The sequence below is a fragment of the Hyla sarda genome, chromosome 6 (assembly GCF_029499605.1).
Source record: "Hyla sarda isolate aHylSar1 chromosome 6, aHylSar1.hap1, whole genome shotgun sequence".
NCBI classification, from domain to species: domain Eukaryota; kingdom Metazoa; phylum Chordata; class Amphibia; order Anura; family Hylidae; genus Hyla; species Hyla sarda.
This window is the reverse complement of record NC_079194.1, coordinates 230734193-230753724: the sequence shown is the minus strand read 5'-3', so window position 1 is coordinate 230753724 and position 19532 is coordinate 230734193. Positions and strand designations below refer to the sequence as shown.

The 19532-nt window shown below is 43.6% G+C and overlaps 1 protein-coding gene across 3 annotated transcripts in view; it reads right to left on the bottom strand.

Annotated features, from left to right (window-relative positions):
- Positions 1-19532, bottom strand: part of KIF18A (kinesin family member 18A) — a 141620-nt gene that overhangs the window by 4499 nt on the left and 117589 nt on the right. For 2 of the 3 annotated variants that reach the window (XM_056526678.1, XM_056526677.1), the window contains 3 exons: positions 19398-19436; positions 6653-7097; positions 4468-4572 (listed from right to left, as the gene is read on the bottom strand). In XM_056526678.1, the coding sequence (XP_056382653.1) occupies positions 4468-4572; positions 6653-7097; positions 19398-19436 (589 nt within the window). The remainder of the gene's footprint in view (positions 1-4467; positions 4573-6652; positions 7098-19397; positions 19437-19532) is intronic. The other variant, XM_056526679.1, reaches the window with a different exon arrangement.

Sequence of the window (19532 nt, the reverse complement as noted above, 5' to 3'; positions counted from 1 at the left end):
CATATCTAAAGTTTTAAACAGTTGTGGTCACAGTGCTGAGACCCTGACTTATTGGAAATAATAGGAGAAGCGGTTGTAACTTTCACTCCCCGGCTAACTGCAATCTCTCTCCAGCTGCACTAGACGGATTCCATAGACTTATAATAGAGCTCATCTAATGTCACTGGATGGAGATTGCAGCAAGCCGTGACGTGACTCTTCTGCCCGCTCATTCTAATGATTGATGGGGGGCTTCATATGAAGATCCTGATTGATCAAAACTTTTGACATGTCTCTGTGACATGTCAAAGGTTTTTCAAAAATGACAGGGACACTTTAAATATATATTTTGACTAAAGCTTTAGTGTTGTGCCAGAATGGTATATATGGAAGGCTGTCATCTATACCTAAACATGCAAGAGTGGCATTCCAAACCCATTGCATCATTTGAAGTGTAGGTTTCTCCTAAAAGTCGGTAGAGAGTGTCAGTGGAGGTTGATCCTATCCCAGAAACCAAACAATAGCCAAGGAAATGTTCCACCTCACCCCAACCCCATTTGGGGCATTTCTGCTGCCAAACCTAGGTATTAGGTAAGGTCAGCCTGTTATCCAGCTTTGGAAGTTTTTCCAATTAAATTTATGGCACCCTTTTTGCCACATTAAATGACAGATCAGACTATAAAAGTGTATAAACCAGTACCTGGTGGTGAGAAAACTGTTGTATTTGGGGTAATTTGAGCCTCCCCGACATCCCACTGACCCACTTCAGTAATCAACCAACCAAAAAGGAGCCAGTGGTCACTCCCCCAAAAGTATCAGGGGAGCATATGGTCAAGAGCTAAGCAGTTAAGCAATTCTAAAATCTTCCTGAATGGAACATGGGAATAAAGTAGAGGGATATACAGTGCCACTAAAATACATCAGAGATGATAAAAGATACAATCTACCCCAACAAACCTCCCTTTGTTATCCTGAAAGGAACAGTAACATTAGAATTTTATATTCTAATAGACGAATAAGGTTAAACCCCTGAAGTATGTGGAGTGATAGTAGAGACAGCGGTAATTCACCCACACTTTAGAATCAGCTGGCATATGGGTATCCTGTAACCCTGGTGGGGGCAAATTTCAGCATTGTAAAGTGTAAAGCCACCGCTTAATGTCTGTAAACTGTGCAGGCCTGTGTTGAACTTCAGCAGAGTAGTCTGGAAAAAAATCTATTCTTTCTTCATTAATAGTAATATCATCCCACTCTCTGGACAGTCTGAAGATCTCATCACGGTCCTGAAAGTAAAGAAGCTTCAGGAGAATAGGGAGTGGAGGCCGTCCTGGAGCCAATTTTCAAATAACTTGTCACAATGGGAACCATCCACTTTCTCAGGGATCCCGACAATGGGCATTGTTACAGCTGAGCCAGTTTTCTAAATGGTCTCTCTTTGCTTGCAATGGGACCACCGCCTGTGACAGTGTTCCTGCACAGACTTGTGAATACAAGGAATGGTATTATTCACCTGAATTATATGTCCCCCTCCACTGCAGTCGTCTGCTCCAAGACCTTCTACAGATCCCGTCTAATAAGTCCAATTTCTTCTTCAAAAAAACAGCACCACAATTGTCCTAAAGTTGTGTGTGGTATTACAGCTTGACTCCATTCAATTTAACGGAACTGAGCTGTAATACCACACACAACCCAAGGACAGGTGTGGTGCTGTTTTTTGAAGAAATCTTCTGTTTATGTTATCCTGGATTACCCCTTTAAAGGCCAACTATCAGCTTTCAGAGGCACAATAGGGAGACATTGCAGTGTTTTATCTCAAAAAGGACCCAAGCCAGTACCTCCTAGCTTCCCTGAAATGGCTGCTCAACTGACTGCGGTAAGTGCTGTGAGTTGTGGCCCTCTTTATGGAGTTAAATCACAGATTAGTATCATAATTTAGGAACCTGATGCCAAGGAACTCACCGAAGGTGTACGAAGGCGCTATCACTGATGTAAGCATTCCTGAGCCTGTAGTGCAGGCACAGCTTTCCAACTTTGCCACTATATCTGCTCTGGAGTCCCACCATGCTTCCACTACAAGCAGGCACCATCTTGAAACAGCAGTTTAGCCTTTGACACCCCACAGAGGGTCTGCACTGTCTAGGGAGCGCAAGTGACCAGGGGAAAATAAAAGTAGCCCAAAAATTATCAGTAAACCAGGATAAAGAAGGATAGTGGGAGTGAGATCTTGCAGCCACATGTGCACTCACATAGGCTACTAGGCTCCGCCCCCAGCCCTAATATGTTTGGATGACAGCCTCACATCAAGTGTGCAACAATAGATCTGCAAGGAGTAGTGGAGATCCAGTATTGTCCATTGCATTAAGATGAAAGGGAAATGTCACCAAATGATTGTTCATTTCTGATCAATGCCAAGGATAAACACACCCAAAGATAAAAACACTAGTTGCAGGCAATTATTTTTGCAGGCAATAAGATAAAGTTGTTTATGCAAACTATTACACAAACGTTTGCTGGTAGAAACCTCTCACAATCAATGGAGCAAGACAATGGAAGTGAGCACCAAATGACTTACTATACCACCCCTAGGCTCTCATAACAGCGTGTAAACTTGTCCATGTAAAAGGACCCTAAGGCCGGGTTCACACTTTGGAAATTCCAGACATTGCCGTCCCCATAGCCAAGTTCAGTGTTCTGGTGGAAATTTTTGAGTTGATTTTACGGGAGGAAAGTGCGCCTTAAACTATGCCGTGTGCACTGTGCAGTGGAATCCCATTGCGAGTAACGGGATTCTGCTGCACTGGAATTTCAAAACCGAATTCTGCTTGGTAACCCCGTAGTGTGAACCCGGCATTAGAGCATGTTCACAATGAGAAAGAAAATTCTATCGTGAAATAAGTAGCAGAGATTTTGGGGGTAGATTTCTGTCAACTATTTACATCTTTTGACAATGTTTTTAATCAGGGTTATGAACACACATTAGTCCCCATTCAATGATTTTAACAAACATCCTGCATTTCAAAAAGCACTTTGCCAAGGACTATGCTTGGAACACATGACATCCTTATTCCAGTGAAGTGATTTAAATGTGTGGAAAAAGAATTCCTGCTTGTTCTTTCATTGTCATACTATGAGTAGTGGCGATTTCTGCAGCATGAGCATCTCTTTTAAAGGGGCACTGTCATTAAAATTTTTTTTGCTATTGCACTCCTTATGGTAAATAAATAATCTTTCTAATGTATTATGTTTATTTATGTTTACATAAGCTGCCACTAGGTGTCTCCTTACTTGTCCAGAGAACATTTCCCGCCATCTCTTGCACAGGCTTTGGACTCCTGCTGGCCTGGCAGAAATCCAAAAATCAGGAAATGCAGTCTGGAGTGCTGAGGGGTATGTGTGCAGCCTTAGCCATTCAGAGCTAATCTCACACACTGAACTGCTCTGGGCTGTGTGTAGCAGAGTGAGGGAGGAAGTTCTCCCCTGTATGGCTTCAGATGATGTCACGGCTGCTAGGTAATGCCCCTTTCCCAGTCTGTGAATCTGACTGAGCAGAAAATACAGAGCAATATCAAGGTAAAACAATAAAAATAAAGGTAGGGGAGCAGGAAACTGGGAGGATTATAAAATCTAACAAGATCATGAGAGGTACTCTCTAAAACACTGATCAGCCTAAATGCCAGGAAATGGACCCTCACTGATCTAAAATTGATGGCGTATCCTGAGGAAAGGGCATCAATTATAAAAGGCTAGATAACGCCTTTAAATTGAACTTTTTTTTTGCTAATTAACAGCAGCTGCTTATGGTCCAATAAACCAATAGGCACATACTTCATCCATTTAAGTACTATGAGACTGCATGCATGAAGTGGCATACAGACAATGACTGCTTCAGTGGTCATATACCGTGCATAGTAATATTGCATCTTATCCCCCCCCTTCTGATCCTACAGGTCCAGAATTGCAATAGAAGTGCCTCCATGTGGTGCCTCTCAGCACCTGCTACTCTATTTCCTATAGAGCTTTTGCAGACTTAACAAGCAATAAGGAAGACACATGAGATTTATACACTATTTTACAATACCCTGTATAAGTCAGATTACAGACTGATGTACACAAATTCTACACGATTTATAAAATTTTTCTTAACACATTTTTCAGTACTACATTTTTGTAATTTTAAGATGTCAATCTAGCTTATGAATTAACTATTGGCGAGGATATCCACTTATGTAGTGGTGAATTCATAAACACCATACAAGATACGTCACTAAATAAAATCCATGAGATCATAAAAGTACTAGATCTGTAAGGCTGGGTTCACACTACAATTTGAACTATGGTTCCCGTATACGGCTGGGAGGAGGGGGGGGGGGCGGGGCTTAATTGCGGCGCCCGCACTCAGTCGTATTCGGGAACCGTAGTTAATGTAGGTCTATGAGCCGACCGGAGTGAACCTCCGGTCGGCTGCTTTTTCGGCCATATGCGGTTTACCTTAACAACTTTCTCTTTCTTTCTGCAGCTGAAGTCATTGCCATGTAGGACGGTTTTTCACTTAATTTTCCTAGGTTCTTGTTCAATAAAGATGGAAGTCCTAGTCTGTAAAATACAATTGGCCCTCTTAGTAACTTTTCATCTCATTTCTCACATACAATACATTCAGAAAGTCTTCAGACCCGCTCACTTTTTGTTCTGCTGTGGACTTGTACAACATAATTCTTGTTTCACCCCCATAATTCTGCAATCAATACCCAAAAATGACAAAAGTGAAAACAGAATGTAGACATTTTGCTAACTTATTAAAAAAGAAAGAGAAAAATATTGCATGGACTTGAGGGCCACTCATGGGACATTTAAGAGAGTGGTCCCTAAGCCACTTCTGTGTTGTCTTGGCTGTGTGTTTAGGGACATAGGGGGGAGGGAGAAGTGCGATGCAGTTGCCTATAGAAACCAGACCTCTGAAAAAAATAAGCGATCTGATCGGTTGCTATGGGCAACTGCACCACTCTTCCTCTACACAGATTTTGATAACACTCCCCCATTGTTTTATTTGAATGTGTACCTATGGCCCAGTGTGAGGTCCAGAGAACTCTGTATTAGGTTTTCACAAATATCTCTGTACTTTGCTCCATTCAGCTTTCCCTTAACCCTGACCAGTTTCCCTGCCCTAGCCTCTGTATAAAAAACAAAACAAAAACACCCTTAGAGCAACCACCACCACTATGCTTCACTGTAGGGATAGTATTGGGCAGATGATGAGCAATGCCTGGATTCCTCCAGACAGGACACTTAGAATTGAGACCAAAAACTTCAATATGTGTTTCATTAGACCAAATAAAGAGTATTTAATGTGTCAAATTTATTTAGACCCTTCTCCAGATCTGTGCCTTCACACAAGCCTTGAGGCTCTACGGCAGTTCTCATGGCTTGGTTTTTGCTTTGATACACATTGTCAGCTGTGAGACCTAACATAGACAGGGCATGTCTGGCTATGACCATCATAACCTCTTGATAATGCTGTTATTACAGTGAAACATGTAGAGGAGGACATGACAGTTACATTTTAACCATCATACTGTGATACTCTGGGTGTGCTGCAGTCACTGCAAACTGTTTATACACATAGGTAAACTGGTGTAGGTCCTCAGTGTACAGTGGTCCCTCAACATACGATGGTAATCCGTTCCAAACGGACCATCGTTTGTTGAAACCATCGCATGTTGAGGGATCCGTGCAATGTAAAGTATAGGACAGTGGTCTACAACCTGCGGCCCTCCAGATGTTGCAAAACTACAACACCCAGCATGCCCGGACAGCCAACGGCTGTCCGGGCATGCTGGGAGTTGTAGTTTTGCAACGTCTGGAGGTCCGCAGGTTGAAGACCACTGTTAGAGGAAGTTGTACTCTCCTGTCCCCGCCGCTCCAGACCGTCACCGCTCGTCACCGCTCCCCGGGATGTCACCGTCCATCCCTGTCGCCGCGTCCCCGACGCTCCGGCAAGGCCTCTGCTTCCCCGGCATCCTCGCTCTCAGTCATCACGTTGCTCCTATTGGATGACGGGACGGCGTGCGCAGCGACGTGATGACGACGATTGAGAGCGCCGAAGATGCAGGGGATCCTGAAGAGGACGCGCCGGAGCCCCGAGGACAGGTGCATGATCGTCAGCGGACCACACGGGGCACCGTAAACGGCTATCCGGTGGCAGCTGAAACAGTCTGCGCTGCCGGATAGCCGTTTATGCGATGGCCCAGACATACAAAAGCATCATATGTTGATGCTGCCTTCAACAGGCCATCGCATGTTGAAATTATCGTATGTCGGGGCCATCGTAGGTCGAGGGGTCACTGTACTTTGTATACCTGTGTATCACATTATTAATTCTATATTCCTTTGTTCGGGGGTTGTTATTCTGGTTTTATGGGCAATCAATACAAGTTAATTTATAGGGGTAGGATTTTTAAAAAGTTCTTTTTTTTTTTTACTTCAGGCTTTTTCCCATGAGTTATTGGCGTTGTTTAGTTTTTTCAAGCCCCCCCCCCCAATGTTGATTTTTTTTTTTTCCCCAGACAACGCCTTAAAGTCTGTGATTGCATCATGTTGCAGCTGAAATACTATACGAAGATAAATATGGTAACCCTGGTAAATATAGTTTTTTATGGATCTACTTGAAGACAAATACCTTTGCAGCATGCTGGGAAACTGAGTCTCTTTGCCATGTGTATCTGGGTTCGAGCTACTGCTGCTTTGAGGGAGGATATAAGTAGAGTCCATATCAGCTTGTTCAGACCCAGTCTTTAAGTTAAACGTGAAGCCAAATTTCTGGATGTCCTTGTCATGAGCCATAAAGCTGCTGGCACTTTCCAGATTCTGTCCAACATGTAAGTTATTTGCAACCACTTTAGTAATGTTGATGGTTTTATTTAGATTTTCTGGGGTATAAACAATAGGGGCGAGCTCCTCAGTGATGGAATCTTCAGCATTATGGCTTTTCTCATTTTGAGGTGCTCCAACATTTTCAGAAGCTTCTGGAGAATCCATTAGTTTTCTTCTGGTCCTCTTGCAAGGGAGAACGACTTCTATTGGCTTTGGAGGGAGATTTTCCTTCACAACTATCAAAGGGACATCTAGAAGATGGTAAAAAATTGTTATAGTGTGCTTAAAATTAATGTGTCATGTATGCAATTTCAGCTAGGTTATCATGGAAGGAATTTATTAAGTGATTTGCTTCAGTTTTTCTGTATAAAAACAAAACGTTGCCAGCTATAATGCACACGATATTAACAAATTTTAACTCCACTTTTAGGTGAGTGTGGTCTCCATGGTCCAATTTATTAAAGAGGTTATCCACAAGATAAGGGGCTAACTTACTGATTGGTGGGGTTTGATTGTTGGGACCCCCATCAATCACAATAATGGAGGTCAACTGTTTTTGAATGGAGTCAATGGAGTAAGAGTGCACATACTCAGTCACTGATCCATTAGTTCTTTATGGGATTACCAAACATTGCTGAGGACAGAACTCGTCTATGTTCGGAAGTCCCAGAGAAAGTGAATGGAGCAGGGGCTTAGCATGTGTGCTGCTGCTCCATTTACTATGGATACAATTAACCTCCGTACTTACAACTAGTTACTCCCTATCCTTCAAAGCAGGTCTAGATTTTATTTCCTGATTTTAAGACAGACTAAAGCAGAGAACATTTAAGATATCTGGCCCATTTTACCCAAGCAACTATAGTTTTAGACTGACATACTGTATGAAACCAGGACTATGCAATCTAGAAGACAATTTTTTAACCTGAACTCTCAATTTTTTTCCTTGGTCAAGAAAATTTTTAGAGAGGAGATATATCCTAAAAGTGCTCCAGAGAAGGATACTTGTTGGTGTGTGCCTAGTAGGGGCAGGTGTGAGCCAGAGTTCATGGGCATGTCATGTCTACTCTTTCCTTCATCACATCTCTGTATGCAAAGACTGGCAAAACAGGCCAATGTAGCGGTGGCCGCAAGAGCAAAAGGAAGCAGTAGTGCCTAAAAAAAAAAATGTATTTAACAAAATTGATATATTTTTTAGAACTAAACTGTAATTCATTTTTAATAAAGTGTGTGTTTCACTTTTTTCTCTCTTTATTGAAATTTTTTAGGTAGTACTACTACACCCAGCATGGAACATACTGGATATGATGGGAGTAGTAGCACCTGTACTAATAGACATATCACCCGATGCGATCGTCCATAATATAGCAGAGATGCGGAGCGGCTCTATACAGTTCCCACATCTCTACACTATACTCTGGCCAGTGATGTGAATAGAACATCACTCATTAATATTTTCCGCCTAGAGTGGGGATTGGCTGGATGGTTACAGCCAATCACAGCTCTCAGAGGGAAATATGAATGAGTGATGTTCTATTCACATCACTGGCTGGAGTACAGAGCAGAGATGCAGAGCGCTGTATAGAGCCGCTTCACATCTCTGCTATATTATGGACAATCACAGCGGATGTCAGTGACACTTGCTGTGATCTTTCCTTAACTGCAGGTACTACTACTCTCATCATGGAGCACACTCTGTTCCATGTTGGGAGCAGTAGTACCTGCAGTTAGGATAGATAACAGTGGCTGTCACTCTTGACACCCGCTGTGATCCTCCTGTATAATGTATAGATGTGGCCGGCTGCTCTTCTATGGTCCCCTGCACTGCCGTATATATATACACCTATTCATATTTCCCCACAGAGAGTTGTGATTGGCTGGAAACATCTGGCCAATCACAGCTCTCTGCGGGAAATATGAATAGGTGTATATATACGGCAGTGCAGGGGACCATAGAAGAGCGGCTGGACACATCTATAAATTATACAGAAGGATTGCAATGGAACCCGGGGCAATCTGTCAATTAGTACAGGTACTACTGCTCCCAGCATGAAACAGTGTGTGTTCCATGCTGGGAGTAGTAGCACCACCTAAAAAATAAAAAGTGAAAAACACACACACACTACATTTTTATTATTGTCGGCTACATTTTTAGTGCCCTGCCCTCCCTCATAAATTGACCCCTGTTTAAAAATTAATAAAAATGTTGTTATAAAAAAAGATAAATTTAGTTGAATACTAAGCCCTGTATGATACACCAATCTTAATAAATCTCCACCAATATGTTTATTATTATTATTATATTACCGTATATGGTTAGTTTACAGTAAAAATCCCTTTAATGTTAAATATCAAATATTTTGGACTTGGGGTTTTGATATAAAAGTATATAAAATACAAATACAAATCCATTCAAAATGGTAAAGAGGCCCCCAAAAATATGCTAATACAAAGTATATTTATAAAAACTGTACAATCACAATGTGTTTTATTAGAGGGGGATCCTTTACTCGGTTGTCTGGTTTTGGTCTAGATTACATTGCTTTCACTGTTTTGCATTCTTTAGTGATTTAGCACATTGATGACAAGTAATTCACAAGCATCAATCTGCAGGAAAGAGTTAAACTGGACAGCACAGAATGATTTCTGAGGTGGTGGAAATTAAGACCAAGAATATCCCCTCAGTACCTGGGGTCTGTGTGAACACTAACAAGGCTTGTCTGAAACAAGATATATCACATAAAATAAAAATAAAATTAAAACCCTGCAGCTTTCCTGTCACTTCATAGATAATATTTCATGAAACTGAGCAAGATTTTATTTTTCTATCAGAAACAGATTTTTCAGACTCTTGTGTATGGAAGAAAGTATAACACTTTAGACTGAGGCTTGTATAAAACAAGCAGTGAGAAGTAACTGAGGCACTGTTTTCACGTCTTAGGGTACATTCACACAACGTATCTACCATGGATTAGATGCTGTTAAATCAATACAAATAAATCATAGAATAAAAGCATCAAATTTACAGCGCACATAGTACGTGTAAATGTGCCGTTAAAGGGGTACTCTGCTACTCAGCGTTTGGAACAAACTGTTCCGAACGCTGGAGACGGGAGCTTGTGACATCATAGCCCCGCCCCCTCAATGCAAGTCTATGGGAGGAGGTGTGAAGGCAGTCACAAGCTCCCGGTGTCGGCTCCAGCGTTCAGAACGGTTTGTTCCAAATGCTGAGCATTGGAGTACCCCTTTTAGGTGGTGACACCTTATTCCAATCCCTTCATATACATGCACACTGGGCTCGGCATGCATGTGTTCTCAATAGGGAGAGGAGAATAAGCCAGTACCAGACACCTCTAGAGACGGCTTATCTCCTATATGGCCAATGCACACTATGGAATTTCCAAGCAGAATTTGGCTTGGAAATTTCTGTGTGGCAGCATCTTATTGAAGTCAGTGGGATTCTGATGCAAAGTGCGTACTACGAAATTTCAGCGGTGGAGCTTTCAGTCGCTTTAATGCTACTGCTGGAAAAATGAACATGTTCATATTCTTTCTGTAGAATATTGAGCGTAATGCATTGCTGACTATGGAACCAGCAAGTCTTGCATGGTCCTAGCACCAATGACTTTGTCCGCCCTCGGGATCTCCGTCCGAAATTTTGAGCTCTGAGCATAATCTACAGCTTTTCTTTAAGAACAAAGGAGGTCTGAAAGAAGATTTTTGATGGTTACCACCTGATTCTCCCCACCACTTCAGCATTAGTGGGAACTTTATAACATTGGAAGAGATTTATCATTAGTGATGTAAGGTCCAAAAATTTAGGAATTTGTGAAAATAAACATATTTGGCAAAACTCATTAAACATACTTTTTTTTCCCTTATACCTCCTCATGTCTGGCACGCATATAAACCAATTATTTGCCTCCAAATGGTGCATGCTACCTTTCTTTTTGGACAAGCCTGTTTCAACACTATTCAGAATTGTAGAAAGCAGAGGGATTGTCCCACAAAAAAAAAAAAAAAAAAAAAAATTAAAAACTGATCACATCTTACCAACTATCCTGTAAACAGGTAATAAAATGTTTATCTTGGGATAACCCCTTTAAAAAGGGGGGGGAAGGGGATGAGGAGCAGAATTAATCAAGGAGAAATAGCAGAAGGAGATTTTACAGAATGGCATGAGATCATAATGCAAAAAGAAAAAAAATGCTACATGTGAATGAGAAAAGACAGCCTATGTGAAAAATCATAACTGCAAATACCTTTAACGGGAAAAAATAAAAAAAACACATCACATAAAAAAGCAGGCAACAATATACCAGATCATTTCCACCTATTACAGAGTTTAAAAACAGCTTTAGGGAAGGGGGAGAAAAAAGAAAAATAGAAAAAAAAAAAAAGAAGCTAACTAATTTGATAACAAAGGCCATTAATCACCAACATCACATGTCAAGTATTACTCATATATGCAGCAAATCTTTACAACAAAGAGGCAGGACTGCCGGGAGTAACTATGGCTACCTATCTGTAATGTCAAAAGGAGCAGTGTGCGTGAATTTCAAACTCCCGGTCTCTGTGGTAACCTACATTTATGCAACTAAATAAATATTAGCACTGTAAATGTATCTGTGCACGCTGTCAATGCAATTGATGTTCAAAAGGAAATGGTTAAAATTGGCAAAACTTTTAGAAGAGTCATAGCAGCATCTGCATCACACCCGACTGCCCATTATCATCATCCCCGAGTCCTAGGACTGGTGAACAGCTATGTTTAGCTTCTTTCTGGGATAAACTATTTGCAGAGATGCTGTGAAATGTCCAGCGAGTTCAGCAATGAACGTTCATCAGCAAAAAATGGATTGCTTTAGGCTTCTAACCTCTAAGTGTTGCTTTTTCTAGAGTATGCGAGAAACTCTCCCCCACCCCTTGACGTCATGATAAACTTATCAAATTAATGTGCTACTTGTAATTTAAGGAGAAGCAGATAGCCTGTGGCTTTCAATGTCATAGGCCTATTAGCCAAGTGATGGAATTGGACTACGTGTTGTACCCTGAGAAGAACGATGCTACATATACTTCCTTTATAAACTCATTGAAACAACAGGAAGCAATTACAATCATGAGAATCCTCATCAGAGCTGATACTGTCACTACACTGCACTGAACGTGCACTGTGATATCTAAGGCTATGTTTACACGGCAAGATTTCTGCGGAATTTACAGCAGAAATTAATTCACTTCAATGTAATTCCTGCAGCAGAAATTCTACCGTGTGAATGGGACAGCAGAATCCCATCAAAATGTTTTGGCTAAAAATTCATGCAGAAATTCCGACCTGTGAACATAGCCTAAGTGTCATACTTGCTATTTCAACAAATGTCTGACAGGTTATAGAGTTGTAGCAGAAAAAATAAGTTGTTTGTGCAGCTCACAACAAAAATAAGCAAGGTTAACTGGGATACTCTCACACCCAGAGAATAGTGAAGAAACAGTACTGAAAAAAGATTTCTCAATCCTCAGCTTATCCTCAGTCACAAGGGCTGATATATGATAGATGTTTGTGTCTCCAATGAACCTTCTAGACCGATTTAGATGTATAGTTGTAGTTATTTAGATAAAATACATAGATAATTATTCGTATTTAAAAATTCACAGACCGCAGGGCCCTACAGCTGTGTATTAACCTCAATATATACTATACACAAATAGAGATAAAGTTGCCACAATGATGGAGATAAAAATGCCACAATATGTCTAATATCTAATTGGCTAGAAAGGGGACCAGTATAGTGTATATTCGGCAGTATATGTCTATAGACACAATGGAGCTGGGTCCGATGTTCCGGGGTCCTCTAGGTGAAAGGTGTCCCTGATGGCTGACACCAAGCTGTCTACCTCCGGGATGTGAATCGCTGAGATGGAGGGAACTCTGAGTTCTGCCCACAGAAGAATCCTGGAGACCTCAGCCATTGCTGCGGGGCTGCAAGTGCCGCCCTGGCGATTGACATATGCCACAGCCATGGAGTTGTCCGTCTGGACACGAACCGGACGGTCCTGGAGAAGGTGCTCCCAATGGAGGAGGCAAAGGTAAATTGCCCAAAGTTCCTGGATGTTGATGGGGAGGAGAGTTTCCTGGGAGGACCAACGACCCTGGACTGTCCGATCACTGAAAACTCCCCCTCAACCGCTGAGATTGCCATCCGTCCTGATGACCTGCCAGTGTCGAAGAAGAGCAGACCGAACCACCACAGGAGGGCCTGGCGAGTCCTGGGGGGGGGGGGGGGGGGGGAAGAATAATCCTGGGCAAGGGATTGGGGAGACTTGTCCCACCGGGACAGAAGAGAAATTTGAAGAGGTCGACAATGAAACTGGGTGAAGGGAAAGGCTTCCATGGCCGCCACCATCCGAACCAGGACTTCCATGCAGAACCGAATGGAACCTGGAACAGGACAACGGAGAAGACAAACTCCCGATAAGAGCATGGCGCTTGTCCGGCAGGAGCCGGATCCGTGTTGAACTGGAGTCCCAAGAAGATCAGAGACTGGGTGGAAATCAGGTGTGCCTTGTCCCTATTGACCATTCAGCCGAAATGGGACAAGGTATGGAGAGTGAGAAGGAGACTCTCCTGATTCTGGGCCCTGGTTGGAGGTCGTCCAGGTAGGGGATCACGGACACGCCCTGGGCTTGCAGGATTGCAATCACCGCTGCCAGGACCTTGGTAAAGATCCTTGGGGCCGCGCAAGGCCAAAAGGAAGGGCCACAAACTGAAAATGGCCCTCCGGAACAGCGAAGTGGAGACAGCGCTGATGCGCCGGAAAAATGGGGATGTGAAGGTAAGCATCTCGGATATCCACAGAGGAAAGAAACTCCTCTTGGATGCCACCACAGAACGGAGAGACTCCATACGGAAATGACGCAGGAGTAGGTGACTGTAGAGGAGCTTCAGATCCAGAATCGGGTGAACGGAACCCCCTTTCTTGGGGATGACAAACCGGTTTGAATAGAACCCCAAAATATGCTCCTTGGGAGGAACTGGGATGATCACTACCTGAGCGAGAAGAGTCCAAAGGGCGACCCCAAAAAGCCGCCGCCAAGGAAGGAGAGCGAGGAGGGCAGGATCGAAAAAAGCGATCCCTTGGAAGGGAAGCAAACGCGATCCGATACCCGTTGGGAATGACATCTCTGACCCAAGAGTCCAGCACGTGGGCAGACCAAACATCCCGGAACAGGGACAAATGACCTCCCACATGAGAAAAAGAATGTTCAGGTAGGGGCATACCTTCAGGCGGAGGGAGGCTTATGGGTGCACAACTTGGCCACAAAACGACTACGATTATCCGACTTCCAGGAGGGGCGAGCCTTAAAGGAAGGAGCCTTCCTATCCTGTGAGGCGCCGGTCTGGCTACCCAACCTGAGCCAAAAGACCGAAAGGGCCAAAAGGAGGTTGACTTCCTGCAGGAATCGGTACAGCGACATTTGTTCTGCGGCAATAAGAAGCTCTTACCTCCAGTAGCCTCGGAAATAATCTCATCCAGGCGTTTCCTGAAGAGTCAGGTCCCAGAGAAAGGAAGCTCAGTGAGAGATTTCTTGGAAGCGGCATCTGCGTCCCAGGCCTTAAGACACATGGAGCGACGAATCGCCAACAGATTACCTGTGGCAAAAGCCATACAACGGGCAGACTGCCGAGAAGCAGAGCACAAATAATCTCCAGCATTGGAGAGTTGAAGTGCAAGATCCATCAAATTTTCCTAAGGGGCCCCGGAGAAAATGTCCTGGCGGAGCTGGGAAGCCCAGACAGAAAAGGCTTTGGACACCAAAGCAGAAGCGAAAGCAGGAAGCAAAGATGAACCTGCCGCTTAAGGCGACTTCAAAGGCGAATTCGGCCATATTCTCAATCCTCTTGTCCACCGGGTCCTTAAAGGATGCTGCATCCGCCAAAGGTAGAGAAGTCGATTTTGACAGACGGGAAACTGGAGGATCCACAGCCAGCGGTGACGTCCATTTCGCAATAAGGTACTGGGCAAAGGGAAACTGCGCCTGAACCTTCTTAGTCCCCTGAAAGCGTTTGTCTGGATACTTCCATGCTGTTTCCAATAAAGTGTCAAATTCAGCAAGAGAGCTGAATACCTTAGGAGAGTGACGGGAACGATGAAAGGAGACTTCTGTAGCTGGGTCCGAAGTTCCGGGGTCCTCTAGGTGAAAGGTGTCCCTGATGGCTGACACCAAGCTGTCTAACATGTTGAACACGCTGGCTCGGTCCTCTGGAACAGAGGCAGAACCTGATGCCTCATCTTCCAGCTCCCCAGCAGAGTGGGAAGCGGGTGGAGGCAGCCTTAGATGAAGGCGAGGCAGACCTGGCACGCATACCTGGAGACCTAGGACGGCAACCAGGAGAGCAACCCTTAGAGCAGGGGCGCTTTCGGGGGGCCAGGGAGGAGGAGCAGGACCCATGAGGAGAACGCCTGTCCTGAACTCAGGATTCCAGAGAGGAGCCAGAGGAGAACACCCTAGGGCGCTTGTGAGATCGCCCAAAATAAGGATCAAGGGAAGGTGAGCGAGCCTCTCTGGAGGTCTGGCGTAAGAAAGACCTCTCCAATGCAGTCACCACGTGCCAGGTCGGAAATCGACAGAGAAGGAGGAGCAGAGCCCGCAGGTTCCGGCGGAACATCCTGGGAGGTAGAACCAGGAAGGCCGGGGTGCACAGTGGTGCAGGCAGAACAGGTGGGATCAGTAGAACCACCAGGCATTTTAGTTTTGCAGCGTAATAAGTGACTAGGGCCGCAGTGACCTGTCTGGCAGGGGGTCTGGACATAGGTGCAAGCAAAAAGAAAATGGAGCAGTCTCGCCAAGTGTCTGTGTCCCTCATATAGAAAGGAGAAGCAGGTTGTGGTGTGAAGAGCACTCAGTGCAGAGAGAGAGAGAGGACTAAACCTAAGGAGAGGGGGGACAGCGCCAGATCCAGCCTGGCCCTCATTGACCCCTGCAGCGCACTGTTAGTGACTCCCCCAGTGCACGCGTTGAAAAACTATAGGACAAGGAAAGAAAGGGGCGAAATGACGGCTGCCGTGGAGTGGGTGGAGATAAGTGCCGCGATTAGGCTACAGCCTCGGCCTCAATTAAAGACCCCCTGCGCTCCGGTCACTTCAATTGGAGGGCGGCCGAAATGAAGAAAAACTGCCGGCCTGCACTTGCAGCACAGCCAACATGGAAACAAGCCCCCAGTGCTCCGGACGCCTCATATGTGGAGGCTGCCGAAGCGAAGATGATGCCAGCCATGCGCGCACAGCGTAGCCGCCATTAGAATGCGGGGCTGTAAAAAGTGCCAGAGTGAATAAAGTTGGCCCCAGAGGCTGCTGAAATACAGTAAATATGCCCTCTGCACCAATGCTTCTGTCCCCTGACTTCAGAATGGCCGAGCATAAACCATCTCCAGAATGAATAAAGAGGAGTGGGCCCAAGACAGGGGGACTATAGAGGTTGAAACCTCTGAATAATAGATTCCTGAAGGAAAGGGGAAAAAAAAAATACTCACCCTGCCCCGGAAAAACTTTAGCCAGCTATTATACACCTGCATCATGCCAGGCTGAGACAGCGAGACGAGCAGGTTAAGTAGGGGGACCTGGACCCAAAGGTGCAACCCCAGGTGACCAGTGGCGAGGAGGGGTTGACAGTGCATAACTCCATGCCTGTGCCCCTTCTTCGCAAATGGGGGAACAGTGGGCACTCTGCTCCTGAGCCCCCACCTAAAAAGAGAGAAATAAAAGGGAGAAAAAAATCTAAATACACATCCCTAAACTAAAAAATAAGAAAATAAAAGACCAGGTCTGGAGAACTCTAGACCTGTGTCTGCTTCCTACAGACACTAAGCTAAAACTGATAGCTCAGAGTCTGTAGGCGGGGTATATCCTGCGGGGAGGGGCAGACTTTCTTTTGGTTGCCTAGTGTCAGCCTCCTAGTGGCAGCAGCATATACCCATGGTCTTTGTGTCCCCCAATGGAGCCGAACGAGAAAGGCATATTTTATATCTTTTTTTTCAGAATTTGTGGCTACTTTTAATAGGATTAGTGCATGTCATATATTAGAATTGTAGATATGTATATTTTGGAAGATACAGTTTATGTGTAATAGCAAATCTAGGTGACCTTGTTGGGTGATCTGCATATCAACAATGGGCACTGACTACCTGGCCATTGTGTCTATAGACATATACTGACGAATATACACTATACTGGTCCCCTTTCTAGCCAATTAGCTATTAGACATATTGTGGCATTGTCATCGGCATCATTGTGGCAACTTTATCTCTATTTGTGTGTATATTGAGGTTAAAGTGAATATTTTAGTACACAGCTGTAGGGCCCTGCGGTCTGTGAATTTTAAATATAAATAATTATCTATGTATTTTATCAAAATAAATCAACTATACATCTAAATCGGTCTAGAAGGTTCATTGGAGACAATGATATATCAGCCCTTCTGTCTGATGATAAGCTGAGGACTGAGAAATCTTTTTTCAATACTGTTAGAGTTGTGTCAGCTTGCCAGTCTGGCTATTGAAACTTAATGCTGGAGCAAAGGGGCAGCTAAGTGATGTGTCTCTTTACTTTTGCTAAGCATTCCAAACTATGGTTTGCATGAACATTGGACCACATAAGGCCCATATTGCCCATAATATACGACCCTCTTTTATATAAACTTCCAGTTTATTTTGATTAATGTTGCAAATAAATCTTTTGACATATCTGTGTGTCCTCAGTGTTTCACCTACAAGAGGTGTATGATGGAAATTGGTACCAACCAAATAATGGTGAAAGATATATTTATTATTCACCTATTTAAGACAGGATACAATAATGTCACATCAAAATTACACATAAAAACGGTCCGCAGGGCCCTTGCGGTATTAAAAATGGCCAATCTATAAAATATAGAATATTAAGAAACCCCAAACCCATTATAGCATCAATGGTGTTGCATGTATTAGGATAAGTGGGGAAATGGTGTCCACCTGCAAAAAAAATATATAGAAATGTCCACCTGTAACAAAAATAGAAATGTCCACCTTGCAATAGAGGATGAAAATGTCCACCTATGTGAAAAGGATATATCCACCTATAAAGTGAATTCCACCTGGATAGGCATCAAGGTAAACAGTCCTGTATAGATCACAAGATATAGTGCTGAACAAACAAGTGAGCAATCCCCACAATGGCTGCTAGACGTTGCAATGTCCGCAATTCCATTTGCCAATAAATAGCTACACCACTGAGGAAGGGGTTCTGATTTAATCTTTTATACCCCCAAAACGCGTTTGAGGAAGGATTGCTGCAGCTACTGTTGTGTGAACTGTGTTCACACAGTGTGCTAACGCGCCGGATTTTTACTTGCAAGAAGGACAACAACGGGTTAACCACCCTCAACCACCCTTACCACCAGTGCTATCTGGGTTGACATAAGCACTCCCCACAATCAAAATACATCTGAAAGCTACTACTGCCATCCAGGAGCGTGATCATCTGATGAAACGACAAGTTCTGGACAGCTGACCTGCAATCAGCTGACCGCCGAGACCGGAAGCTCGCTAGCGTGCAGCCGCGAGAAACAACGCAGGCACTGTATCTTGTGATCAATACAGGACTGTTTATCTTGATGCCTATCCAGGTGGAATTTCCTTTATAGGTGGATATATCCTTTTCACATAGGTGGACATTTTCATCCTCTATTGCAAGGTAGACATTTCTATTTTTGTTACAGGTGGACATTTCTATATATTTTTTTTGCAGGTGGACACCATTTCCCCACTTATCTTAATCCATGCAACACCATTGATGCTATATTGGGTTTGGGGTTTCTGAATATTCTATATTTTATAGATTGGCCATTTTTAATACTGCAAGGGCCCTGCGGACCGTTTTTATGTGTAATTTTGATGTGACATTATTGTATCCTGTCTAAAATAGGTGAATATTAAATATATCTTTCACCATTATTTGGTTGGTACCAATTTCCATCATACACCTCTTGTAGGTGAAACACTGAGGACTGTGATTATTTAATATTAGTTTATTTCCTTTTTCCCTCCTTTCTGGGGGAGAGGGCCACAGTTAACCTCGTATTGTTTTGTTTGTGAGCTCCACATTATTTATTCTCATATCTGTGTGTCAAGCCGAAACTTATTGTTTTAAGACAAAACTTCAAGTCAAACAATCATATATCTACCACACAGTATACTGGTTTTACCCTTTAGGCCTTATGCCCAGTGCTGTTAAAAGATGCATACTGCACAAATTCTATGGTGCTCAAAGACTGCTGTGCAGCCATATAGAGATGAACCATATTTTCTTTATTTCCAGGTTTTTATATAAAATATGTGAGAAATTAATTGAGGCATGTTCCATTGTATGCTGTACTACAACGGTCTTCTCCCCTAGTAGTACCTATTGCTTCTAGGGGAGAATTATGGTGCCACATGGAGGCACCACACATGTGCATGAAGCCCAACTCTAAACCATCTAATAACTCTACATATAAAACAAGCATGTAAACTTGCCTACCTAACAGGTGCTCACGTCCTGCACTGAGGTCATAAGTGCCTAATTTCAAAAGGAAAACACTTATTAGATTTTTCTATGCCTCCTCTCGTGTGGCGTATCTGGTCCAGAGTTTCTCTGCGTCCTACTCGGAATGCC